The 25990-nt window shown below is 48.5% G+C and overlaps 8 protein-coding genes and 2 pseudogenes across 10 annotated transcripts; all 10 read left to right on the top strand.

Moving 5' to 3' along the window:
• Nucleotides 1-313: 313 nt before the first annotated feature.
• Nucleotides 314-817, top strand: TEOVI_000061800 (zinc finger CCCH domain containing protein 12; the record flags this gene model as incomplete). Its single annotated transcript, XM_067223998.1, has 1 exon — nt 314-817. The coding sequence occupies one exon, from the start codon at nt 314-316 to the stop codon at nt 815-817; it is 504 nt and encodes a 167-aa protein (XP_067080099.1).
• A 3105-nt stretch (nt 818-3922) lies between these two features.
• Nucleotides 3923-6184, top strand: TEOVI_000061700 (ATP-dependent DEAD/H RNA helicase, putative; the record flags this gene model as incomplete). Its single annotated transcript, XM_067223997.1, has 1 exon — nt 3923-6184. One exon carries the CDS (start codon nt 3923-3925, stop codon nt 6182-6184), a length of 2262 nt encoding a protein of 753 aa, XP_067080098.1.
• A 507-nt stretch (nt 6185-6691) lies between these two features.
• TEOVI_000061600 (mitochondrial carrier protein) lies at nt 6692-7624 on the top strand (the record flags this gene model as incomplete). Its single annotated transcript, XM_067223996.1, has 1 exon — nt 6692-7624. The coding sequence occupies one exon, from the start codon at nt 6692-6694 to the stop codon at nt 7622-7624; it is 933 nt and encodes a 310-aa protein (XP_067080097.1).
• A 1315-nt stretch (nt 7625-8939) lies between these two features.
• Nucleotides 8940-11147, top strand: TEOVI_000061500 (uncharacterized protein; the record flags this gene model as incomplete). Its single annotated transcript, XM_067223995.1, has 1 exon — nt 8940-11147. One exon carries the CDS (start codon nt 8940-8942, stop codon nt 11145-11147), a length of 2208 nt encoding a protein of 735 aa, XP_067080096.1.
• Nucleotides 11148-11436: 289 nt separating this feature from the next.
• Nucleotides 11437-13053, top strand: TEOVI_000061400 (Flavin-binding monooxygenase-like, putative; the record flags this gene model as incomplete). Its single annotated transcript, XM_067223994.1, has 1 exon — nt 11437-13053. One exon carries the CDS (start codon nt 11437-11439, stop codon nt 13051-13053), a length of 1617 nt encoding a protein of 538 aa, XP_067080095.1.
• Nucleotides 13054-13602: 549 nt separating this feature from the next.
• Nucleotides 13603-15030, top strand: TEOVI_000061300 (ATP-dependent protease ATPase subunit HslU1; the record flags this gene model as incomplete). Its single annotated transcript, XM_067223993.1, has 1 exon — nt 13603-15030. One exon carries the CDS (start codon nt 13603-13605, stop codon nt 15028-15030), a length of 1428 nt encoding a protein of 475 aa, XP_067080094.1.
• A 1413-nt stretch (nt 15031-16443) lies between these two features.
• Nucleotides 16444-17382, top strand: TEOVI_000061200 (uncharacterized protein; the record flags this gene model as incomplete). The annotated part of the gene is made up of 1 exon (XM_067223992.1): nt 16444-17382. The coding sequence occupies one exon, from the start codon at nt 16444-16446 to the stop codon at nt 17380-17382; it is 939 nt and encodes a 312-aa protein (XP_067080093.1).
• An 890-nt stretch (nt 17383-18272) lies between these two features.
• TEOVI_000061100:pseudogene lies at nt 18273-19904 on the top strand (annotated as a pseudogene). Its single transcript has one exon. A coding segment is annotated over exon 1 (1632 nt).
• A 918-nt stretch (nt 19905-20822) lies between these two features.
• Nucleotides 20823-24179, top strand: TEOVI_000061000 (Eukaryotic translation initiation factor 4 gamma type 1; the record flags this gene model as incomplete). Its single annotated transcript, XM_067223991.1, has 1 exon — nt 20823-24179. One exon carries the CDS (start codon nt 20823-20825, stop codon nt 24177-24179), a length of 3357 nt encoding a protein of 1118 aa, XP_067080092.1.
• Nucleotides 24180-24928: 749 nt separating this feature from the next.
• TEOVI_000060900:pseudogene lies at nt 24929-25401 on the top strand (annotated as a pseudogene). Its single transcript is given in 3 exon segments — nt 24929-25099; nt 25101-25358; nt 25360-25401. Coding segments are annotated over 3 exon segments (471 nt in total).
• Nucleotides 25402-25990: the final 589 nt, after the last annotated feature.

Raw genomic sequence — 25990 nt, 5'->3', positions numbered from 1 at the left:
GGGGGGGGGGGGGTGCTGGTGCGCGCCGTTGAACTCCGGTGGGTTTTTGCTAACCCTTTTAAAATATATATCTATAACATCCTTTTCTGTAGCCCACCAACCAGATCATAACGACGCTGACCTCATTCGGTAGAATAGCGGTGTGACAGTAGCTATTTCCATTGTATTTAGCTCCCTCATCATCTTCGTTTCCCTTACTTCGCAGACAAGCATCGTTTATAGGTTTCAAGATAAAACACTCAAAAGAACGTTTGTACCCAGGACGGAAGGCAAAAAGAGATCATAAACTACAGAAAAGGACACTTCTACTCGAATGGCAAAGAAGAACAAGCACGTGGAGGTGAAACCGTCCAAGTACAGAACGACACTGTGTGAACACTATCAGCGAGATGGGCAATGTCCGTACGGGGACCGTTGTGCGTTCGCGCACGGTGAACACCAACTGCATACCGAAGAACAGAATATGAAGCTTCTCCGAGAAACCGGTCTCCGACGTTTGGATGGCGTTGCGTTACCCGTGAAGACGCCAACCCGCGGGATGCCATCTGACAGCCCATCCCTCGTCCTCACACCCACGATGCGACGACAACCCACTTTTATTTCTCTCCCGTCTCAGCTGACTGCAGAGAAAGATGCCACCCAAGGAGGTGAGGGGAGTGAGGGGGGAAGCAAGCAAGTGTACAATTCCATCACTGAGTCGTCAGACTCGGATAAAGAACCCCCACACCCAAAGTGCCGTAGCGAATTCTCGGCAAGCTGCTCAACGGAAAATCCAATGAGGTACCGACACAACCCCTACGGCCTTTATGTTTTCTAGCAATGGAACGTGTGATTCAAACGCCCTTGGCAAAAGAATAGCGACGCGGCAGCCGATACATTTTAGCCGCTTCGCGATTGCTGCTACCATGATATATATATATATGCGTGTGTATGCATATGGTATTTATCGCGTGAAGGGACGGGGGTGGTGGGGGTGTTCTTCACTCATTTCTGCAAAAAAATAAAAATAAAACGTTTTATTGAAGGAAGATGAACGACACATATGTGCAGAGCCGCTTCCTGTATTTTTATCACCGGCAAGCCACCCTTCAAGTAGAAATAGGAAGAAAAAATAATACAATAACTTGTTTTGGGTACTCATCCCCATTAATTTTCTTTTTTTCTTTTCTTCTTTTTTCGTTTGTGTGTGTGTGTGTGTGTGCTTTTTTTTTTTTAAAGACCCTGTTTAACACTGATGGTATGGCTGGGGGGGGGGCCTCCTACGTAGGTTGTTTTTGCTTTTCTATTGTGAAAGTTTTTCACCGCGGCGGTTCGGTGTCCCATCACTGCAAGGTAGAGCTGTGCGAATGCGTGTGTGTGCGCATAAGGTTGTTTACGACCTACAAGAATCTGGAGTGACTCTACACCTGAAAACAAACAGAGAGGGAGAGTAAGAAAGGGAGTTGGGAAGGGTAATTAGTTTTTCGAGGATCATTAACGACAGGGAGCCCCAATCGGCGCTCAGAACAATTCTTTTTCTCATTTTAGAGGTAAAGCAAAGTGCAGGAGGGTTGAGGGTGTCCTCTCCTCATCGTACATACACACGGGAAAACCATATATATATATGTGTGCCCGCGTGTGTGTGTGTGTGTGTGTGTGTGTGTGTGTATGTCCAATGCGCTCTGCATGCAGGAGTTAATACCCAAAAATGCATGAGATGTGCTTGGGGGTAGTAGGGACAGTAATGCAAAATGTACTTGGAGGGGGTGGGCACATTTTTTTTTTTTATCCTGCTGATTTTGGGGGTTTGCTGTTAATGTGGCGACATTCGCGCTGGAGCTGCGGTGATGGTGGGCAAGAAAAGGGTGGAAATAGGAAATTAATCGATTTGATGAATGTGAAAGAACCATAGGAAGAGGAACACTGTGTGTTGTGGGAATGGGTCACTGTTTTTACCACTTTTTCTCTAGTGACCCATTCTCCACTTTATGGTGCTGCTGTCACCTGGTGGGTGCACGTTTTAATAGAACATGATGAAGTTGTCGCTATAGGGAAGTGGACACTTGGACTACGGTCGCCGAAGCGGGCATATATTCTGTTCTACCGGCTGGATGCTGTGGAGAGCAAAGTGAAAACTGACTGTCATGGGCAGTGTGTGCATGGCGTTATGTAGGGGTTGTGAATGAAATGGATGAGGGGCAGTGGGGCGACGTCCCAAGTTATGGCTTTGCCCACTGAACAGTGGGCCCGTTTTTTCTGCTTTTCTTCCTCGTTTCTTGACCCCTCATTTTCTCACCCTTCCACTCGCAGTATATTGAAATGGTAAGATGAATAATGTGAAAAACGAAAGAGGGAAAGAAAGTAAGAGAAAAGAAAGAGAAGTGGGATCTGCGTCTCCGTTGTAAGGTAGTTTTGCGCTGCGCCCATGAGGGTAAGTGCGGACGAAACTACGTTTTAATCTCCACTTCCTACCACACTTCCTTCCTTGGGTGATCTCCATTATTATCACGAATGAACACATATTTTTCCCACCTCCCACATGGCACGCTGAACAATCCCACTAACAACACTGGTCTGCTGGGCCACGCTCATGGTGGCGTGACAAATCTTTCAGTTTGTTTACTTTCGCGCACCTTAAGAACAGTGCCGATTTCTTTACGGAGGTGGCAAAGGTCATTGGAAAACGACAGGGAAGGAAAGAAGAGCAACGTCCTTAAGTGTAAAGCGGCCCCAAAGTGGTTTGTGAAGGGGACAAAGAGAAGAGAAAAGAAACTAAGCCCAAATGTTCTATCTTCACGACCACGTGGTGTGCCAAGGGATGCAATATCTGAGGGGGCGTAGAAATATCAACGCAGTTACAGACGCGTGTGTGGAGTTGGAACCACGCTGTTCAGGATGATGGCGTTGACGTCGGTGCTGAACGAGTCTCCACCTGCATTACGCACATGTGTACTTTGTAAGCGCTACCACTACACGTTGCTCTCGCCTTCCCCCCTTGTTGTTTTCAGCCGCTTCCCTGTTTTTCTTTTTGGGTGCACTCATCGGTGATAAAACGAAGTGTCACAGAAGGAGGCACCGCTTAAGTTGATGCATTTTGAAGGAACCGTATACACAAGAGCAGGAAGATGAGATAGGAATGGTGTGATATGCACGTTTAAGGTCGTGAAAAGGGGTATGAAAGTGCACAACCACGTGTATGTGTGTGTGCGCGCGCATGCGCCTGGCTCCTTCCCAATCCTTATTCCACCATTTCTCTTCTTTTCTTATCTGTTCTACTGCGTACGTTTCCCCTCCCCCTCCTTCCTTTTTTGTGACGGCTGCTTTTCTCACTTCCACTCGGTAACACCCGTTTGCTCTCGCGCGGATACAAGAGTAATGGGGAAAGGGCGTGCGATTTTTTTGTTCTCACTCAAAAATGGTGTACGCGCATACTTTTTTTTTAATTGAAAGAAGAGAGTGAGGTGAGAATAAAGTGTGAAACAAGGTATTCCACGTTTTCTTGGCCACATTGTTTGCGCTGCTGCCCTCAAAAGTAACTCTACTCTTTTCCTGGCCAAGATTTGGCAAAAAAAAAATAATAATAATTTTTTACGCTCCCCTAAGAACATTGAGTTGAAATTTTATTTATCTAAGCCTGTAGCAAGGGGGGACGTGACGCTTTTTCTTTTTGTTTCATCTCCTTTTTTTTTGTTTTAACTGCTTCGAAGGTGTCCGTTTTTCTTCCTGAACTCTCTACATGTTTTCCACCATCCACCTCCCCTTACATCGCTTTCCTTTTCCGTCTTTGTATCTCAATGAGTTCACACCGTGGGCGTCTGTTGGATATTTTTACCAGTGACGGCAGTTACTACCTGTAAAGGGAGAAAAGGCGCTGAAGGAAGCCCCCGCGTGTAAGTCAAGGCACCGTGACGTGTAATACGAAAGAGGGGAGAAGTCGAACGGGATGCCACCGACCCCGTTGCGGCGGAGAGCGACCTCCGCGGAACCCCGGCGGGGCTCACTGCGCTGTGGTAACACCGCCGCGACAAGCAGTAGACGCATAGGTGTCCGTTCGGGTAAAAGTAGCCAAGGAAATGATCTTACTGCTCCGTCCGTGGCTACCGAAGTTATGTTGGAGGATACACCGTCGTTTTTCCAGGGTATTACCGGCGTTAGAAGTGTTCCCATGTCCCACCAGCTATCCGGAGACCAGGACTATGCTCAGTTGATGCCTGGTGAGACAATCTCCACGGGGGGTAACAGCCACAAACGCTCGGGTCAGCAGACACAAGACAAGGTGATGTGGATTGAGTTGGGTCTCTGCAAGGCCCTTGTCCGCGCCATTAGTCACATAGGGTACATTTCACCCACACCCGTACAGGCACAAGCTATACCGGCTATCCTTAGTGGGACCGACGTCTGCGCGCGGGCGGTAACTGGGTCTGGCAAGACAGCCGCCTTCCTGCTACCGTTGTTGCATCTCCTCCTCACGAGAGCTCCCATGAAGCAGACGCGTATGAACAGCAAGCGTCGCTACATCCGGGCCATTGTTTTGGTTCCCACACGGGAATTGGGTATGCAATGCCAGCAGGTTCTACAACAATTTTTGGCATTCACCACGGGTTTGCAAGTGTCACTGGCAATTGGAGGCGTATCACCCTCTGCCCAGCTGGCTGCCCTTGAGGCTTGTCCAGATATTCTTGTTGCAACACCTGGTCGGTTAGTTGATTTGATCCACAACCACAAGGGTGCACAAAGTGCTGTCGATATAACGGGGGTCGAAGTAGTTGTGCTTGACGAGTGCGACAAGATGTTAACTGTTGTGCTCCGGGACCAGGTGGTGGACATTCTCAAACGCGTGCCGGAGGAAACGCGTCAGGTATTGATGTTTTCTGCAACAATGACGACAGAAGTAGATGAGTTTGCGAAAGAACATCTATTTAAACCAAAGAATGTGGACATCGGCCATGTTGCTCTTCAGGCCAAACTGCGTCAGCAGTTTGTTCGCGTTCGTCTGCATGCTGATACATCCCTGCAACCTACTGAGGAAAATCGCGGTGACGTAGCCCCTTCTGCGGAGGGGTGTCAAAAGAAGACCCGCTCTAAACGCTCGCATGATAAACCGCAGAGCGAAGGGCGTCAGAATCACTCGGAGGAATCTGAAAGCGAGGCGGAACACATGACGAAGGTCAAGTCACGTTACTTGGTGGCGCTATGCACAGGTTATTTCCGAGAGAAAACGTTGATATTCACTCGCTACCGCACCACTGCACACCGATTACGTCTCCTCTTCAACGTGATTGGTTTTCCCAGCGTAGAGCTACAGGGTAATCAGCTCCAAGAGGAGCGCTTCGCCTCTTTAGAGAAGTTCGCGTCTGGTGAAGTAAACTACCTCTTCTCCACTGATGTCGCCTCGCGTGGATTAGACATAAAAGACGTTTCGACAGTCATAAACTTCGATCTCCCACCAACACTCACTGCATACATTCACCGAGTGGGCCGTACCGCCCGCATCGGCGGTAGTGGGACCGCGGTCTCGCTGGTTGATGAGAGCAGGGACTCGGATATTATGCGAAAGATACTGGCGGTAAGCGGTGTGGTGAGCAATCATCAAGCGGCCACCGTACGGCGTCGCGATGTCCCAGAGGAGCTGCTGCAGGAGGCCATTAAAAAGATCGACGCCGCGTTTCCCCAAGTGCGGGCCGAACTTGCAGCGGAGGAACTGCACACGAAAATTGAACGTGCGGAACGCCGGTACGGCCGAGAGGCAGGAGAGAAAATTCTTACTGAAAGCGCCGCCGTGCGCCCGCGGAGGGTCTGGTGCCTGAGCCACACGGAACAAAAGAAACGTGAGGAGGAGGCCCGGCGGGTGTATGAAACTGAAGCGGAGGTTACTGTCAACCAATTTCAGCAGGAGTTGGCAAATTGGGATCGTGAGGAAAACAAGTTTTTGAAAAAGCAGCGTAATGAGCGGCGGGCGCAGCGCGAAACGAAGGCCCGTGCCAATGAAAGGGCGAAAAACGCCGCACGTGAACTGCAGCGCAAATCACAAAACAAGTTACAGGCGGGTATAGTGAAGAAGCTGAAGAAGAAAAAGATACGTGATGCGAGGAAGACAAGGCGGGCAGAAAGTAGGGAAAAGAATGGGAAGCCCGCCTATAAGCATCGCGGTGGCGTGAAAAGTATGAAGAAGTCGCGCCATAAAAGGCGCATGTCGAGGCATTAAAGTAGCACAAATGTTGGGTGTGGGATGGCTGAAAAAAGTTGGGGAAAGGAGTGAAGTCGTTCCCGAAACCGGAGCAGGGATGTCCGTGCGTGCATATGGGTGTCGGCCCGCGAAATACGAGGAGGGCGCGCCACAAGCAGGGACGTTCCCGCGTTTAGGTAAAAAAGCCACCCACTACGCGTTTAAGTAATGTTACCGATGTTTTAAAGGTTCGTTTAACACACAGAGTTGCCTACCAGTCACTTATTACTTAAAGAGGGCTGCGTATTTCTGGATGCTGTCGCCCTCGCTGATCCGCTAGTTTATTTCAGCCCCTGTTGTGGCCCCTCTACCTTCAAGTATTCTCTGTTTCCGCAATTTTTCTTTCAATTCACGCACGCACGCAAGTGCACCCGGTGTGCTCTGTAGCTTTGTTAGAGGCACGGCCATTATCCACAACCTTGCTATTGTGTAAGGAAACAAAAGGGCACTAGAAATTTTAGATAAGAGTAGGGAGGGAAAAAAAAAATGGCACTCCCGACATCGCATGTGGTTCAAACCCCCAAAAGACAAGAATACCTTGCATCCTGTTTGTCTGGTTGTGTTGCCGGTGTCTGCTCCACCTGCGTCATAAACCCATTGGATACCGTCCGTGTGCGCCTCTCTGTAAGCCGAAGTGCCACTGGAAAGGCACACAGGAGCCTCTTGTACACTGTTAGGGACCTCTTCGAGGGAGGCATTGTCCACGCCTTTTCGCGTGGTCTCTCGGCAAATCTAATGGCCTCGCTTCCCTCCAATGGTATTTATCTTCCTACATACCGCTGCATTAAGGACCAACTTTCCTCTGCCGGAGTCAACCAGAATGTTCAACCTGCCATTGCGGCTTGTGGTGCCGTGTGTGTGACAAACACGATCCTAGGGCCGATATTTCTGGTGCGGACTCGCGTGCAAGTTAACGAAAAACTAACTGTGCGGCAAACGTTTAGAGATGTGCTGAAGCACGAAGGCTTCAGTGGTTTCTACCGCGGGACCATGACCAATATTGTGGGTCGGTTCGTCGAAGAGGGCCTCTTCTGGAGCATCTATGAACTTCTTAAGCGGTTGTCAAACGAAGCAAGTTTCAAGGGTTCCAGCAACTTTTTTCTGACATCTGTCGCGGTAGCATCGCTTTCGGCCGTGGCGAAGATTGCCGCCACCACCGTCTCTTATCCTTACAACGTCGTTATGAATCACATGCGCAGCGTCAGCTACGTGACAGGGAAACCCGAGTATGAGCGCATTATGCCAACAATACGACACATTTATTACCAAGACGGCATACCCGGTTTTTACAAGGGGCTTGCGCCGCAGCTGTTACGGAGCACGCTAAGTAAGGCTGTACAGATATATTCTTTTGAACTGGCCATGTTCATTTACTTCAGCACTGTCCAACGTCCCGTTGTTTCTTGCGCTCCCGCATAATGCAGGAGCTTTCATAGAAAAAAGGAGAGAACCTGAAAGCAAAAGCATTAAAAACTACGTAACACTCGCCTCTATGGTCCATCAGGGACTCAACGGGACGGGTGAATCACAGGGGCTCCTTTTTTTTTCTTTCGCTTGTTTTTTTTTGTTTGTGTTGCACCTTCGGTCGGTGCTACACCCACTAAAGGAAGCGTTCTCGCGCTGACGCTATGAAAATGCAGCGATGAGCGCGCCACTTTGTTTTGGCGTGGGACGTCCTTCCTTTAAATTGCATACGTTGTCTGCAACGTATGCAGTTGCCACATAACAGGGCGTTTTCTCGTGCCTCATCCCTATGTATCTTATCCCTCCTCATTTTTCTAGATGGTTTCAGCTTTTTTTTTCCCCCCCCCTACACCTCACAAATATCAGTAGCACACTCTAAACGAGGAAATCTCTAATTCTAATTGTGTGTCTGCTGCACTGTGCCGCCGCTAACCTACTACATCCCTCTCCCGTATTATTTTTTTATTTTTAGATTCGTTGCGGCGCATCTTTGTTTTGTGTTGTGGTTTATGCTGCGCATTTCTGTTGTCCACTATTTTTAGATACTGGGTGGTTGAAGGTTTCGCAAAAAGAAAAAAAATGTGGCAACGTGGGGTGATTCATAGATTTTGAGAGGGAAGCAGAAGCGAATGTACGCGATTCTACAGCGTGAAGTGTTTGTGGTGTAGAGTGGGTGCTAGTTCCTTCTTATGCGAAGAGGGAACGGAAAGAGACAAGGGAAAAATCAAAAAAAAAGTGTAGGGAAAGGTAGCCAACTTTTTAAAAATAATTTTATCCAGCGGAGGAAAGAGACGGTATGTGAAGGCGAGAAAAGCAGGGACAAGGCATGTGTGAGAACGCGTAATGGAGACAAAAAACAAAACAAATAAATGACCAGTCAATCCCTGGTTGATTTCTTTTTTTTTTTTTGTCGCTCAAAGTGTTTAAGGATCGAGCGCACTAAGTATAGAAGGATGATGGGATTCTCGTGAAACACGGTGAGTCGTAATTTTAGCTCTTACCTTTGGCTCCCGTTTACGCTACATCATGCACTGGATGCCAAATTATTGCCAGCATATCCCTTGCGACACTGTTTTCATATTGCGCAAGTAAGATGTCGTTTCTGGTGTCCCTTTACTGTCAGAGGGATTTTTTCTTACCCATGCAGCCGCACTGTGCCATTCTTCCGGAGCAAACACACACACACACTTATATATATATATATATATACATATGTGCTTTTCTACCCCGCTTTCTGTATTCTGAAGCTTAGAAGTGGCTCCTCAGAAGGATGAGTAAGAAGCCGAATCCGCACTCTGCAGCGGGGGCGGAGTCTGAGGAGGCACGAGTTGAGTCCTTTGGACGTAAAGTTTTTGAAATATACACCGAGACGGTAAAGCCGTCCATCTTTGATCTACAGTTGCGGCACTACGCTGATTATCTTCACCACTTTGGCTTCTCCATTGAGAGGGAAACCAAGCACTTGAGAGAGGCCCCACGGATCGGAGGCCGGCGCGCACCTGCGCGGTCAGTGGAACTTCTGCCTGGTGCCCAGTGGGGTATTGGGAAAGAAGAACGAGAGGAAGCTGACGCATGGGCACGCGAAGTCGGGCCACTAGAAGGAGTGACTAGACCACATGAAATTGTGACGCGGCTCATTGAACCCTTCAAACGGGTTACGTGGCGGCAGTCCGCTTCACAGTGTGCGCTGAAGAAGGCGAGAACATTGTATTGCTGGCTTTGCAACAATATTAACCCTGAACTTCCCCAACAACAGGGGGATGAAGCTGCAGCGAGCGTACCTGCGCCTGCTGGTGCTGGCAAAAAGGAAGAAGGGAACAGTGTCGCATCGTCGCGTAGCCACAAAAAAAAATCATCGGCGGCATCACACACCGTCGTATCCCTGTGGTCCATGGACTTGTTTGAGGAAGTGCTGGCGCAACGCCGTGCTACCTGCATTGGGATGGCCCAAATATATCAGAAGTTCCTTCAGTTGGCTGGGATTAAGGGCGAAGTGGTAGAAGGATTTCTGCGGAGACGCCCCCCAGGAAAAAGTATTGAATGGGCGTGGAACCTTGTTCAAATTCCCGTGGATGACGACCCGCCGCTTTCGTATCTCGTGGATGTGATGCTCTCCGCTCATTCAGGTCAATGTTTATCTGTCAATCGGCCGGGGGATGCCGCCGAAGATGTTCCAAAAGGTAAACCAAATCAGCAGGGTGAAAGCACGGGTCGTAAGGGAAGGGCCGCTCCCGCCCAACAAGCAACACCGCAGCGGAGCATACTTGAAGGCCCCCTGTTAGCCCCCTTTTGTTCACAGGTGAAGCGTATGGAAGATTTCTACTTTAACACACATCCAGAGAAGTTTTTCAGCACACATTTCCCCAAACGTGCGCGCCACTCGTTGCTGCAGACACCGAAGAGGAAAACCGTGTGGGAAGGTGAACCGTTGATGACACATGATTTCTTCCGTTTTCCCCTGGCCCTGGACCCTTCTGGGCGTCGGTGCTCTAGCATCACGCGGTCCACACCATTTTACATCAAACTTTTCAACGAGGACCCGGAGCATTTCGAGTTGTGCTGTGTTCTCTTTAGAGGAACATTAATGGAACTCCCAGATAACTGTAGCTCAGCTACGGCACTGGGACCCAGGTGGGTATGGCACCAGCGGGAGGAGTCGTCAATGAGTGAAACCTTCACTCTAATGGTACCGGAGTCGGGATATTACTGTATGGTGATTGGTGCACGTGCGATTAGAAAAGATCCCTTCTCGGACCTGATTTCCGAGGAGCCATTTGTCCCCGTTGTTGCTTATCAAGCCTTAGTTACCTTTGTTGCCAACCCGACACCACAGATACCTTGCCAGTATTTTAGTCCATCTATATGCAAATTATTGGAACCGCTGCGATATCAAGTGAAGGAGGGACTCACGCGCTTCATTGTGATGCCATCCTGCGCAAATGTCGTGGCGGTGGCGGTGGTGTTGCTGTATCCTGAAGAAGGCAGACGAGAGCTGCTTTCGTTTCTCAATTTCTCTCCCAAGGATGTGGCTTATACTGGTGATGTTACGCTCCCAGGCTACCACAACGCGGAGGTATGGATACTTTACGCGGCACCTGACCATGACTACGTGAACACAACGGGGCTTCCAAGTCTATCGGCACGCTATAAGCCGAAAACGGTCTCGTCGCTTTCCCTTGTGAACACTGTGGGGCCATCACAGGGTGAAACGGCCCCATGTGTTTCGAAGGGTAAAATGCTTTTCTTACCTTTCGTGACGAACATTGAGGTAAAGAAACTTCTTCCAGAGTCCAAGAAGGTTAACTTCATCCTACCGGAGCCAAACCTTAACGACGAACAACAGATAACATTTAGGCGACTCATTGGAGTGACACCAGAGTTGTACAAAGAGGCGGCTGCGATTGCCGACAAAGACATTACAATTGTCGGCTCACACTTTACTGGGAGGGAAGGTGACATAGAATTCCCCAATGTATAGTAACAGGAAGAAATAAAAATTGCGATGCTTTTGATACCCACGTGCACCGGCGTGCCGTTCTCAGTAGTTGTTGAAACATACTGTGACTGTTCTTTGAGGCTACGTAAATCCACGGCGTCACCTTTCTTCTCCCCCTTGTTTCCCCCTTGCCTTCTCTCCGCCTTTCCACTTCAGGTTTTAACACGCTTCACGAAAGAGGAAGACATTTTTTTTCCAATTTCGCTGTGGCGGTGCCGGGTTAGGCGGATAAGCAGGCACCGTAGAAAAAAAAAATATAGTAACAGTAATAATGCAGTCCTGTGCTGTGATTGGGTGTGGTGCCGCCGGTATGGCGGCAAGTATGGCATTGCGGCGTAGTGGATTGTTGGTGACCTGCTTTGAGCTTGCCCCAGATCCTGGCGGGGTTTGGAATAGTGATACGCGCAGCTCCTTCTCTACGCGTGGCCTCATTTCGCCATTGCACCCCACACTGCGTTGTGTCCTGCCGAAAGATTTGCTAGCGTTCAGCGACATGCGCTTTGACTACACCGTACCGCAGTTTCCTCACCATTCCTCTGTTCGGCGGTACTTGGATCGGTACGCTGCATCAAAAGGTGTTGGGGGGCTTGTGCGTTTCAACACGAAGGTGCAGTCGGTTCGGTACGATGCCACAAGCGCAGTGTGGCACATCATTACAGTTAACGTTGTCAACGGCGATGTGTTTGAGTGGGCATTTGATAAGGTATGTGTCTGTACAGGGCAAGCGCACGAGCCGCGGTATCCGGAAGGATTGAGGGAGCTTTTGGTCCCGTACGTGGAGAGTGGAGGGGAGCTTCACCACGCCTTCCACGTAAAGGATTTCCGGCAATTCAAAAACAAGCGCGTTGTAGTGGTTGGAGATGACGTCACTGCGTGGGATTACTGCTGGGACCTAAAGCGTTGTGGGGCTGATGTGTATCATAGTGGATGCTCATTCCCGGATGAGGGACATTTTTCCGACTCCTGCGACGAGAGTGGGCTGATAAAAGGTTCATACGGGACCAACATGCGTGATATAGTTAGCGCTGCTGTTCAACTTCTCTCTCGCACACCGGGATGGCGGAAAGACGTTGCCAGGGGCAATAAGGTTGTCTCGAATTGGCTGCGCTTTCGGAACGGTGCCATATGGGGTCGTCTATCCAACCTTGGTCAACCCATCGGATGCGAGGGAAAAGGTATTCTATTTTCTAACGAGTGTCTAGGAAAGGTGGAAGTGTTGAAGGAGATGCGAGCTTGTTCGATGGCAGGAAAAGCGTCAGGCTATAGTGATTTGCCACAGAGTGTCTTTATGGATAACGTCGATGCCGTAATATGCGCCACCGGCTATCATCTGCGGTATCCTTTTCTACACGAAGATATAAGAGAAGTGCTAGAGAAACCAACTTGCTTCTTGCCGCAGAAAGGTAACAAATGTGCCGATGATACGTCTGCAAATGCTACGAAGGCGGTGGACCACCGCAGTCTCTATCTTGGTACTCTCTTCGCCCCTAATCCGTCCATTGGATTTGTGGGTATGCAAAAGGAACTGCTTCCACCCTTCCTTCTGTTTGAGGCACAATCCAAATTTGTTGCTTATGCCTTCACCCATCGGTTAAATCTCCCGAACGATGCGGCGGGTCTACTTGCACGACAAGAAGAGTTAATGCGGCGCTACCCTCTCCTTGCTAATCTATACGCCCCGTACGGTCTTGGTTTGTACTCAGCGCTTTACTTCAATGTGCTGCAGGAGGAGCTGCAGGTCGGCGCACGTGATACATACACCTCGGCCATAATGGAGCGGCAGAAATGGATCCTTCTGACTGGTCTGCTCCGACTCGTGCACAAAGCGCGCTCACTGGCACCCTTGAAGCGCAAGCAGCAGCACATCCTTTTCAGCAATACCGTTTAGTGAGTCCATCACAATACATACATGATTTGATATGCTATTTCGTGAGCGGTTGCATATTCTTTACCTTATCTCACCTTCCTCCTCGATGTTCTGATCTCACTGCTAAATAACCATGTGACGTGACGTAGCGTTCGATGATCACAACCATCTTTACCTTGTTCTGGAGACAGCTTCACTTTCTATAATTGTTCTGTCTTACTTCGTACTCTCGTTACCTTGCCTTCTGCTTAGACGAACAAAGCTCTTCTTTCCCTGTATTTTTCAGTTTCTTTATCTTTCCCGCTTGTTTTTTTTTTTTTACCCCCACTGTTGCCTCGTAGTTGTTTGTTTCGAAGCGCTGCGGGAGTAAACAATATAGGTTGTAAGTATTCATCCAAGTGGACTCGCTACTTAGTGCCGTTTGGTTGGCTCCTTTTTCGACAGCTTGGTTTTTTTTAATCTCCTCGCGCGACTGAACATAAAGACAGCGTAAAGATAACTGAGCAACAAAGGGGGGAAGGCGAGGTATAAGTAAAAACGGGCAGCACCGACAGCTCTCCTGTAATATAAATGATGCGGCGAGTAACTTCTTCATTACCATCGGCACTGAAGCTTGGTAGAAGCTTAGGGCCCAACGTCCGCTTCAGTGGGGGAGCGGCGGCCGTTGAAGCGTCTCCCGCAATCCCACCGAACTCCTCTTCTGGAAAAACGCTTGTCCGTAACATGAAACCGCGTGAACTGATGCAGGAGCTGGACAATTATATTATTGGACAGACGGAGGCGAAGAAAGCGGTGGCGGTGGCGCTGCGTAACCGCTGGCGTCGCCACCAGGTGGACGCGGCGATCCGTGAAGAAATTTCTCCCAAAAATATATTAATGATAGGTCCTACGGGTGTTGGGAAAACAGAGATTGCGCGACGTCTGGCCAAGTTGGTGGACGCTCCGTTTATTAAGGTGGAGGCGACAAAGTTCACCGAAGTGGGATTTCACGGCCGAGATGTGGAGAGCATCATCGAAGACCTCTACAAGGCCTCGCTCACGCAAACAAAACAAAATATCATGAGACGGCATGAAGAAACGGCACGACAGAAGGCGGAGAATCGCATTCTGAAGGCCCTCGCCGGCGTTTCCGATGGCTTCCGCGAGCACCTCCGGAGTGGTGCCCTCGACGATATTGAGGTCATAGTTGAGCTTCAGGAAAAGAAGGAAAAACCGAAAAATTCAGGAACGAATGAAGGTGTGTTCATCTCACTTGAAATTCCTTCGTCGATCGGTGGCCAGCGTCCGCAGACGGTGAAGAAGGTGATGAAGATAAAGGACGCCATTCCTGCTGTACTGCAAGAGGAGCTCGACAAGATTGTGGACACGGAGGATGTTTCTGCTGAGGCGCTGCGTGCCTGTGAGGAGGATGGCATTGTGGTTATTGATGAGATCGACAAAATCGTAACAGCTTCCGGTGGCTACAAGGGACACCAGGCCTCTGCAGAGGGTGTTCAGCAGGACCTGTTGCCGTTAGTGGAGGGAACAACTGTTTCTACGAAGGGAAACGTGCAGATCAAGACGGACAAGATTCTCTTCATTTGTAGCGGCGCCTTCCACAGCGTGAAACCGTCTGACATGTTGGCGGAGCTGCAGGGTCGGCTTCCTATTCGTGTAGAGTTGAAGCCCCTCACCAAGGAAGATTTTCATCGCATTATAACGGAGCCAAGGTACAATCTCATTAAGCAGCACGTCATGATGATGAAAACGGAAGGTGTTGATCTTGTCTTTACCGACGATGCGCTATGGGAAATCGCGTCTATCGCTGCACACATCAACTCCACCGTGCAGAATATAGGCGCACGCCGTCTTATCACCATCACAGAGAAGGTTGTGGAGGAAGTCAGTTTCGACGGCCCTGACAGAAAAGGGGAAACGTTTGTTATTGATGCGGCTTACGTGAGGAACTCTGTCGAGAGCATGATGAAGAAGGTGGACATCAAGAAATTCATCCTCTAGCCGCCTACGAAGAGAAGAAATGGCGACGGAAGGCGGAAAATGAGAAAATAAGGGTATGGGTGATCACTCTTAGAGGAATGGTGGTGCTGTGGTAACCAGCGGAATCTGGACCCAGCACATCGGACCGCATTCACACGTGCTGCATCCTAATATGTGTGTCCTCTAAGCTAAGGTTTATTAGAGGAGTGAAGGCGATAACGTAGGGTAAATTACGAGTAGACAAATCTGTGGGAGGAATGTGATGGAGGGCAGGGGCGTTTCGGTGCAGTATGAAATAAAGGGATGAATGTTAATGGAGCGGCACTGTGTGGACAAGCCTGCCAACGGTTTAAACCTCATATTGTTTGAACAGGTTCACCACCGACGGAAGGAGGGAAAGTATATCAATGGGTTTGGCTTAGGCGAAAGTATCCATGTCGACAGCATTGCAGGGACAATGGGTAGTTGTGTTGTGGTAAGGAAGGGGGTTTATTCGCCTGTGGGTTGCTTCACTACAGGTGGTTATTTTTACACCAAAAAAAGGCCCATAAATATCCACAAGTGTGGCCGCAGTCCGTCTGTACGCGATTTTACACACTTATTCGTGTGCATTTGTCGGTGTGATGGTCGTGTTGCCGGTTAGGGGTTTCAGTTTTTCCATTATTTTAACGCTCCGCATTTAGAGCGTTCGGAATACTCATCCCGCCCCGTTTGCGTATCTCTCTTGCCTTATTTTCATTTCCATGGAAATGTTGAGGGTTCTTTGCTTACACAAGCGGTACATATATATTATTTTTTTTATATGCACTCACTACCCTCTTTCTTCCTTGGCCATTGTTTTACTATTGTTGTAGTTTTGTGTTAGTGAGTGCTTGTGTGTGTGTGTGTGCGCGTATGTGAAAGTTGTTGCGCCAATCCGGTGCCGCCGGTAGAGTTTTATGCGGTGATGCTTGGCAATTTCAGGCTATTGTTTTGCGCATTATTTCACGGTAGGTTTTTTTTCTAATTCATTATATTTCTGGTGACGCTCATTCCCATTACTTTTCGAAAAGGGGGAACAATGGAGAGATCCAAGAAAGAAGGGGGGCGCGAAAAATGAGATGCTCTCCTCAAAGAAGGCAAAAGAGGGAAAATCAGAGACTGAGCACGAGCGAGTGATTTTTTTTTTCGGCCACACACTTTCTTCTTACCTTTCTTATTTGTGTGCGCGCCACTATATCCTACTATAAACACTTGTTTTGTCACATCCCCCTCTCGCCCGCGTATGTGTGATAGTGCATGCACAAACGACTAGTTCCCCTCTCAGGTTCTTCCCCTTGCCACCGCCGTTATTATTAATTTCCTCTCGTTCGCTACAAAGGGAAGACACGTGTATATAATCCCGTGGACAGTTGGGTGTAACATTAACGCATATTCACATAGGGGTTTACATCCATGCGACAATGTGTAGTGCGGCGGTACAAGATGCCAAAAAACATGGGTGTTGCCCCCCGTTTCGACACATGGAATGAAAAGTACGAGCCATGGGAACATATGAAGCGCATGGGGCGCCTCGTTGGCACTGGTTTTTACATTCCACCCGAATGGTACAACCATTTCCGCATGTTCCCACCCATTAACCACAACTTTCAGCAGGAAAAAACCCTTAACCCCCACAATGCAAGTGAACCGACACAAGACGACACAAGCACACTTAGCCCAGAGCGTGTGGCCCTTCGAGACGAATTGGCTCGGAAGAGCCGCCTTGTCGCGTCGGAGGGCATGCGGTATTACAACATATTCTGGGTGCGAAAACCTTTGGACACAATGGAGAAGGAATACTATGAACTTAAACGTAGGGGTGTTGACCACGGCGAAGCTATAAGAAAGGTATTACAGGGGTTTTACAGTGGGTTGGCGGTGAAGAAACGTGTGGCAGCTATACAAGCAGAGGAAGCAAAGCTAACGGGCCGTTTTATTACAATGCGCGAGGCCACAGTTGTTCTGGGCGTGTTGGCTAAGTTGCACAAGGAGCAGCTCACACCGCATCAGGTCTCGCTCCTTGCAAAGGAACAGGGAGAAACCACGCAGTCTGGTGCTAAGCTCACAGCGATTGTGTCTCGTACACAACCACACGTCAATAAGGAGGCGTCCAGCCCTGCGACTTCGGAAGCTGTGGGCTCAAACACAGAAGAAGAGTCGCTGTCAGCGGATGCATTAGCGAGTATGCTCTCGGAGGATGGAGAGCAAAGTGCTGTAGGGACGAGGTATCAAGTGGAGGTGAAGGAAACCGCTAACGACAGTGTGCGGCAGCTGCGGGAGAAGGCAGAAGATCAGACAGGCTTCCCTGATTGGTATACGGGGGAATCACCGACATACAGTGGAACGAGCTGATGCAGTCGAGATGGATTTGCTTTGATGAAAGCAAACAAATGAGTGCAGTGATATTCTTGCCGCCGGCACAGTCTTTTATATTTTTTTTCTACCCCACGTTCTCGCCGTTTCTACCTACATTGCATATTTTTCTGTGTAAGTTGGTTATCCTTTAACCTTTGTGCTGAACCTTACCTTGGGTGTTTCCCACCTTCTTGAAAGTCTGGTCTGATGTAGGTAGCAGTGTGTCCATGTAATTTTGATCTCTTCATGGATTGGAGGCATGTACGCGAGGTCATCAAATGCCTTACACATTTTTGTGTTCTGCGAGTAAACAATTCATAAAAATGGGGATCAGGATTCAAATCGGGAGCTTCTACACGTGTGTGTCTGAGTGTCAACGCGGTCACTGGTAACGTACCAGCAGCGTAACCCTTTTCGTGTACCTTATTTTTTTTTCTTTTTTTTTAAATCGCTGACCCGGGTTTCATGCAAATGATCTTTCCCTACGCATTTCCCCACCTAACTAAATGTACGCTGTAACCGCTATCAGTCATAAGCGTGGGCTGGAGAGGACTGTCTGTCTGGGAAAGCGCGGCATCTGTGCGCGTGTGTGAGGAACGAAAAGCCCTCATGCTGTACATGGGACGTAATAGAAAACTTAGCGTCCATCTTTTTCTATCCTTTTTTTTCCAGTTGGTGCTGTATGCTTTGGTGTGTGCACCTGTGCTCATGTAATGCCATTTATTGGCTCATTTATGTTTCCTGTGTGAGTTTCACTCTCCGAATTAACATTCGTTTGCTGTTGAAAGTGTACTGGTCCATCCATTGATGGATATTTTCATTGCCTACCGGATGTTGGTGGGGGCACATGTGCTTCACTGCCCACAGCTTCAGGTTATCGAAAGCATATGGAAATCATCTTTTTTTTATATATGTATGTGCATGTGTGTTTGTCTGTTTGTTGTTCTGCCACCGTATCACATAAAGGCATTATGTCAGACGCCGGCTGCGTCACATCTCGCTCTTCGAGTGACAATTATGGAGGGGGCGGGAGCAGTGACAGCGGTATTCAAAGCCCCATCAATAGTAGCGGAGATGTTTTTGATATTAGGGATGTCGAAAGCCCGATATCTGATCAGGATGACGATGCCATCGAGTTGCAGCGGGGATCGACGACCTCCCGTGTGTTTATGCAGGCCCTCACCAACCGCCTACTTCTCACACAAATGGAAGGTGATGGTACTGAAACGTTAGATTTCACCGCCTGTGACAGTAGCAGCGGGGATGATTTTGTGAGTGTCATGAACACCACCACTGCTACCACCGTGTCAGTGGCCCCGTCGCTTTCGTTGTCTTCGCTAGCGAGAGCCGAGCAACTTCTTCAGAAGAGCGTCACGCTTGTCAATGGTGGTCAGCATATCACACTTACCAAAGAGGACCTTGAACGCCTCCGTGACAGTCGGTTGCTGCACTTTCTGGAGGCGAACTCTGCCACCTTCGTCAAGCACCTGCACGGACAAGGACAGGGACGGAACATGCCTAGTGGAAAAGCTGCGGGTTGCGAAGAGAATGCGGAGGTTAAGACCGAAGCAGAGAAGGTTGGAGGTGACGCAGATCCATTTGTGAATGTAATGGACGACGATGGTGTAGAGTACCGTATATACACGGATAAGGACGGTAAGTTGCTTGTTCCAGTAAACGCGGAAGACGAAGGGGGTGATGAAGATGTCGAGGAAGAGGAAGAGGAAGAGGAAGAGGAAGAAGGAGGAGAGGAGAGTGCGGCAATTCAAGGTCGGACTCCCGTCGAGAGTGTTAGGGCGGCGAGCGCAACGGAGAAGTCGGCATCCTCGAGGTCCCGGGGTGGCCGTATTGTTAGGTTCAAAAAAGCTGCTAAACCGTTTGTCCGTGGAATTGGTCTTACGGCAGAAGAGGACCGTCGGGTAATGGAGTTGCTCAAAACGGACTTTACAAATGAGCTGTCACCGTATGACATGGACACGGAGCGGGCTGAAGCCCTGGAGGAGCGGCTTAGATGGTTTCGTGAGGTCCGCGGCCCTTTGAACTACCAGAAGGGAAGCGCCGAATTCGACGGTGATGACACTGAGGATGATATACCGTTTGGCCGCCCAAGTACAGGGGATACAACATCGACGGTATCCGTGAAGGCAATTGGAAACTCCTACATGCGGGAGGCGCGTGACCAACGAGTGCTGCAGGTCCGCCTAAAATCCATTAATACTGAACTCTCTGCTCTTCAGCGGCTGCAGAGGCTTGAGGCATTATGCCCCACAGCGGGTGTGGAGCATCTTGTTGGTATTCCGAGGCCAGAGTGGTCGAAGGAAGTCCCACCCCCACTGGGTGATGACATAATTCGTCAGTTGCTTGAAGAGGCTCAGTGTGAAAACAGAAAAGCGCAGGCGAAGGGTGAGAAACGCCCGCTGCAGAACCAGGACGAAGGCTTAAGTTACTTACAAGAAAAGTTGAGACTTGCGGCAAGTCGTGTAGAAGCCCTGCTTCCGCAGTCGCCAACCAGTGCGTAGTAATTCTGCGGGGTGGAAGTCGACGGCATTGGTATAGAGAAGGAGGTCTAAGAAGATAACACCGTAAAGGCGCTGACGAATATCTTAGAGTTGCACATAAAGAAAGGAAATTGTTTCAGGTTTCCCACCACGGGGTCTGGTAGCCTCCCATGTCTCTGGCCACACGAAGTCATACCATAGCCTTCCATACTCATCGTTCTGGTTGGTGCTTGTTACTTTCAAAGTCACTCCCTTTTTTTGGGGGGGAGGGAGTCAATAATTTCTGTCTACGCGGGGCAACTATATATATATATATATATATATCAGCGCGTTGCCGTTGTCGGCCTGCCTTTTCGACTATCCATGTTTTTGTGTTTGGACATCCCGGATGTATTGTTGCGATTACTCATAGTGTGCTTGTCTCTCCTCTCTAGGTGTTAACTATCGCTTTATTGCCTTGTTTTCCCATTCCAGGAGTCGATATACCATTGCCACTGTTCATCCAAGTCGCTAAACGGAGTCTTATCGACACATGCTCTTAATTTGTTTCTCCCTCCTTCCCTTTCTTACTCTATTTCTTCCGCCCCTTCCGTACTTCACCGATTCGCAAATAGCCGTCGCCGCAACTAATCGTAACGCATAACGCAAATAATATAAAGAACACTAAATTTTTTTTTAAAAAAGATATAAGAAAACAACACAGCAACTGAGGTAGGTCGTCTCGTGGGAAGGAAAGGAACAGGAAAAAAACCGAAGCAAAAGGGGTGTGAACTAAGGGGAAAGCCTATCGACACTGGCTTGGGAAACGAAAGTCAAGAAAATATAGAGAAAGTGAGTGATAGGTTATTCGAGAATCCCTAAGAGTGCTCGTGTGGGCGTGAGTCTGTAAAAAAAAAAAAATAATAATAATAATAAAGTAAGAGAAGTGGTCGGTAAAACATGAACTGCTCCGCGCCAGGGCTGTACTCCCTTGTAACAAATGAAGTGTGGAAGCCATCTGTGTTTCGGCCGCCGACACTGCAGAAGAGGAGTCGGCCGGTGGCAAAAACCACTTTAACACCGATGGCGCAACCGTGGTATCCAAGTAACGCCAATGGTGGCTGTGACAGCACCAGTTCAGGTCCCCAAAGTTGTCAAAAGGATGGCCCACGCTTGTTGCCGCCCCCAGCACTCGGACAGTCACCCACATTTGGGTCGGACATCGAAAAGGAATTCCCAACCGTGTTGTGCAGCAGTTCCGTTGTGGCACCCACAGCGACTTGCGCCACACGCCGTGCAAGCGCCTTTACGAAGGCTGCAATGGAGGCACGAACATACCCACTGGACATGTTCATGTCAGTTAGTAAGGACGCTGCCCATACACCCTACGGTGTGCTTTGTTGGGCTGTTAAGCAATACGTAACTTGTTCATACCTGAAGGTGCCAACACATCTGCAATTGTCCCTGCGTGACTTTGGAGGCAGGCCGGCGGAAGTCGACGCGCGAGGGCTCATGGGAACCTGTCTTAAAGTAAAATCTCGCGCAAAACCGGTCCGCCTTACACACCACAAGGTTTTGTCGATCCTAAGCCGCCTTACAGAAGCGAAGTATGACACGTTGTTAAGCGAGTTGAAACTACTGCCTTTGCGTCAGGTGGAAGATGATGAGTTGAGTGAGATTTGTAAAATTGTATTTGAGAAGGCGGTAAGCGAACCCTCATACACTAGTCTCTACGCCCGTCTCGCTCAAGACGTTTGCAAAGAGAAGAAAGAGGAACGCGACAGCTCGGTATGGAATGAGGGCTTCCAACGCCGCTTCCGTCGGACGCTTGTGAAGCTCTGCGAGGTTCAGTTTCATCAACCACTGCAGCTTTCTGGGGACGATGTGGTGGATCGTACAACAGGTACTCCACTCGATGAAGAGGAAGTTGAGATGAAACGATCCCGCCTGAAGCATCGGCTTGTGGGAAACATTCGCTTTGTTGCAGAACTCTTCAAGGTGGGTGTCCTGTCCGGGCGTGTCGTAACGGAGATCGTCCAAATTTTAGTCAGTGACTACAATCCTGACGCGCCGACAGCCAAGGAGGAGCATGTTTTTGAACTTTTTACCACTCTCCTTCGACTGACTGCTGCACAACTGAAGGATTGTGAGGTGAATTTGCTTATCCGCTCGTTGGGGATTGCGAAGACCATCGAGCTCTCGCATCCGAAGCCGCGCGTACGGTTTCTTATGATGGACCTGGGGGACCTAAACCGTAAAAATGGATGGGTGGAGCAGGAGCAGATTCAGTCGCACGTGAAGGAGCCAAAACAGCTGAAGAAAGTGCCAGGCCCCGCCCCCGCAGCACCAGCATCACCGACAACATCAACACCCACTGCGAAAAGAGCTGAGAAGTTGGGTTCGCGGCTTCGTGATATGAGTTCGAGATGTTGTGCTGATGCTGAAGTTTCACTCCGAAAGGAGAATGGAAACGGTACACAAACCCCCGGTAGCACAAGTTACGGTAACAAAGTGGCTGACGGCTGTGCGGACGGCGGTAATAACAAGAACAATAATGGCGGCGTCAGCAACGCCGTGAAAACCAACAGCAATGGTAAGCATACGAGCCGAACCGGCATCGAGAACCGTAGCGGAAGCGACGAGACCGCGAAAGTGAAACCGTCCAATGGCGCGGCAGTCCCGTCATCAGCAAAGCAATCGACGAACGCGTCTCGCCGAGTGTCCCACAACCCGTACTGTAAACTTTCTCCCGCCAACATACTTGACCTCAAGAACGGGGATGCCAAGGCAGCGAGCGGCAATTCTAACATCCCATATACTGAGAGTCCTTTATCACCCGCGGCCAGTAGCACGGACCTTTCTCTGTCAAGTTCCTCCTCCGGGCACTTCCACAATAATCAAGGTAATGGCGGGACTGCGATGCACAGCGGTTTGTGTTCACCCTTCTTGGAGCGTGACAAGATGGTGAACGAACGGAAGATGAATATTGAGAAAATTACGATGCAGCTGATGGCTCTCTTTCGAACTGGTGATGAAGAAACAACAGCAACTATACTGCACACCATGGGCTTAAAGAATATGGTGATGTGTCTTACCTGGTGGTTGAGGCTTGCGACAACAGCAAGTGGCAATAGCGACAATGCACAATGTTATGGAGACTACTCAAAAGTGGCCGCACTGCTCTCCGCTTTGCTGAGCATACGCAACGACGCCTACGCTACGAGCACCGTCTTTTCTACCGTGTTGGAGTGGCTTCGCTTTGATATGGAAAAACACGAGTATGAATCGTTCCCAGGGATGTTTGAAAAGATCGCGCAAATGATCCGGCAGTGTCACCTCCCAATCACTGACAGCCTACCAAATGTAGAAGTGGTGCGGGAGATAATGCACGGTGGTATGTTCAACGTTCTTCTTCGCGAATTAATCATCAATGGCGGAATCACAGCACCCGTTAGTGACCTCGTGAAGAGCTGCCACCCGGCGAGTGCTGAGATAATCTGCCACCTGCACGATCCCGCGGACGATTCCCAAATGTTGTTTGTGGCTGCACAGAATCGCTTTCATTTTCTTTCATACCTTCTGTGTGTTTCCTCCATGACGAGGATTGACGCACAGAGTGGTTTCCATCTACGTACACCGTTGTTGCCGCCACGGTGCAACAACTCACAAGCCGAGTGGACTCCACTAGTTGAGTGCCTCGCTCTTCCCAGCGTTGCCAGTGATCCCGAGTCGCTTTTGTTTGTTAAGATGTGGGATCATGCTACAAATGGGGATGCTGCATCACTGTGGCGTAACGAGGCGATCCGTCTGGCACTCGAGACCCCGGCCGGTCAGAATTCCACTACGAGTTCCCTCATTTCTGTCATGCGAGTGGTGGGTGTTTTGCTTATGGGTCTTGTCACGAAGTGCATGACGGTTGGCGCATGCGGGACTAATAATGGAAGCAGTGGAGGAAACGCGAGTGGAGCCCATGCGTTGGCGGAGACGGCAGATGTTCATTACGTGGTGAGCGGAATCCTCAAACAACATCCCGCGCCATTATATCAGGCTGCCACTGTTGTGGAACTCGTAATGCACCACACGCGGGCCCTCAGTGGCACATCAGAGTGCCCAACCTTCGATAATGCGCGGCTGAAGGCGCTGAAAAACGAATTTGACGACTGGTGTGAAGCGGGATTGGTGGATCGGCCCGCCGTTCTCGAGTTGCTGCGGGTGGTGGACGCGACAAAAGACAATTTTAACCTTTACCCGGCGTATCACAACTGCGTAGCGGATGTTCCATGGCATGTTGCGATTCGGTCCCTTGGGGGAAATTAAAATGGTTCGAATTTTTTTAATCATTTTTCTTTTAAGCAGTTTTTTTTTTTTCGTATTGCTGCTGGTTGTTGTTGTTGTTGTTTTTTTTTCCTCCTTTTTTTTGTTTAGGTCGTCGTGTTATTCATTACTGTTTTTTGGTAGATTTTATCATGCTCTGCTACTAAAGTAGATCTGTGTGGGGGTGAGTGAGTACGTGCGTGGGTGGGTGGGTGTGTACGTATGTGCACGCAGCGTATTTCCCTGTTTTTCCTTCATTTGCTCATTTCTCCCTCCTTTTTACATCACTTAAAAATATGCAGCCCTTTTGGGCATCACTACTCCACATTTTGAGGTGAACGGAAGGGGAAGAATTTTGTTATTATTTCCACGCTTGTGTTCTACTTTTATTTCTGTTTTTATTTATGTTTTGTTATTCTTCTCATCCCTACAATGAATTTTGTATGTACTTGCAATATATGCAATGTATTTGTTAGTTATTTTGCTCGGACATGTTATGTTTGTGTGTGTGTTGTTTTCCGTTTCTTCAGGTTTGACTGTGTGCATATGCTCCATTGTTTCCATCCATTTTTCACTTCACGCTCTTTCGTTGTTGTTGTTGTTGTTGTTTTCCCTCCGTGGCCACGTCTTTATTACCTGTGTGTTATTTTCTTTTTGTTTTTTTTGGTTTTTTTTTGGTTTTCTTGTGCGTGTGCTGAAGATTGAATGAGGTACGGAAATAAAAGGTACTTAAACCGAGTGCAGGTTGGGGAATGCAAATGGATGAAGCGAATGAAGCACATGTGAATGAATGTTGCGTGAAAAGTTATTTAGGAAGCTTTCATGTGTACGTGTTTGCTCTTCGTTTCTTCTTTATATTATTATTATTATTAAACTCGCTTTTTTTTTTGTTTATCTACTACATTACTATTATTATTTTTTTTTTCGTATGTAGTTGTTATTATTGTTTTGGTGAGGACATTTGACAGTATTCAAAGAAGTTGGAAGAGAGAAGAGAAGCAGGGAAGAAAAATAATAAATGATCATAATAAGAAAGAACTTGCACTGCAGGTTTGGCGTATGGGATTGTTGAGTATTCGGTTTAACGACATGTTACTGTTCCGTCTCACGGGAAACGTGTTGTGCCGCTTTTATAAGGGAAAACAGAAAAGTGATGATGTTGAGAAAGAAAGTTTAAAAAAAACGAAATTGCCTCTTTCTCTGTCTGTTTCCCTCTGCTGTGTAAAAACTCTCCGCTACTTTTGATTAGTATTGTTATTTTTATTACCTTATCTTATTTGTAAAGATGAAGAAGGGAGAGAAGAAGAAGAAGAGAGGCGACTCCTTTTAAGTGGTCCCTTTTTTCTTTTTTCTTTTTTTTTTGTTGTTGTTGTTTACTTTTGGTTTCTCCCGGAGCTTCTTTAGTTTTTGTTCTTCCCACTTCTTATGACTTTTCTGCCGCAGCTTAAATGTTGCGTCACTGGTGTGGGTGGGCCGCCATTGGCCAAAGCCACAACAGGAGATGAAAAGCGCAAGGAAAAGCAGGAAAAAGAAAACAAAGGAAAGGAGAGGAAGAATTTTTCATTTAATTACGTAAGGACAGTGAAATATTTGAATGAATGTTATCCAGTTCGGGAAAAGATGAAAATAATAAATGCGTTACGCAACACGGGCGCAAACAAACATACACAAACACCTATTCATTTATAAATACAAATTTATGAACATGTATACGGGCACGCGATGTTAAGGAAATGCAAATTTACGAAACCAAGCAGTGAGTGTATTACTATTTGTTTGGTTTTTTGGTTCTCTCCCCGTATGCCTTTATTTAT

The sequence above is a fragment of the Trypanosoma equiperdum genome (assembly GCF_001457755.1).
Source record: "Trypanosoma equiperdum strain OVI genome assembly, contig: ctg_205, whole genome shotgun sequence".
Lineage (NCBI taxonomy): Eukaryota > Euglenozoa > Kinetoplastea > Trypanosomatida > Trypanosomatidae > Trypanosoma > Trypanosoma equiperdum.
The sequence above is the reverse complement of the archived record's forward strand: the minus strand, read 5'-3'. Positions and strand labels throughout refer to the sequence as shown.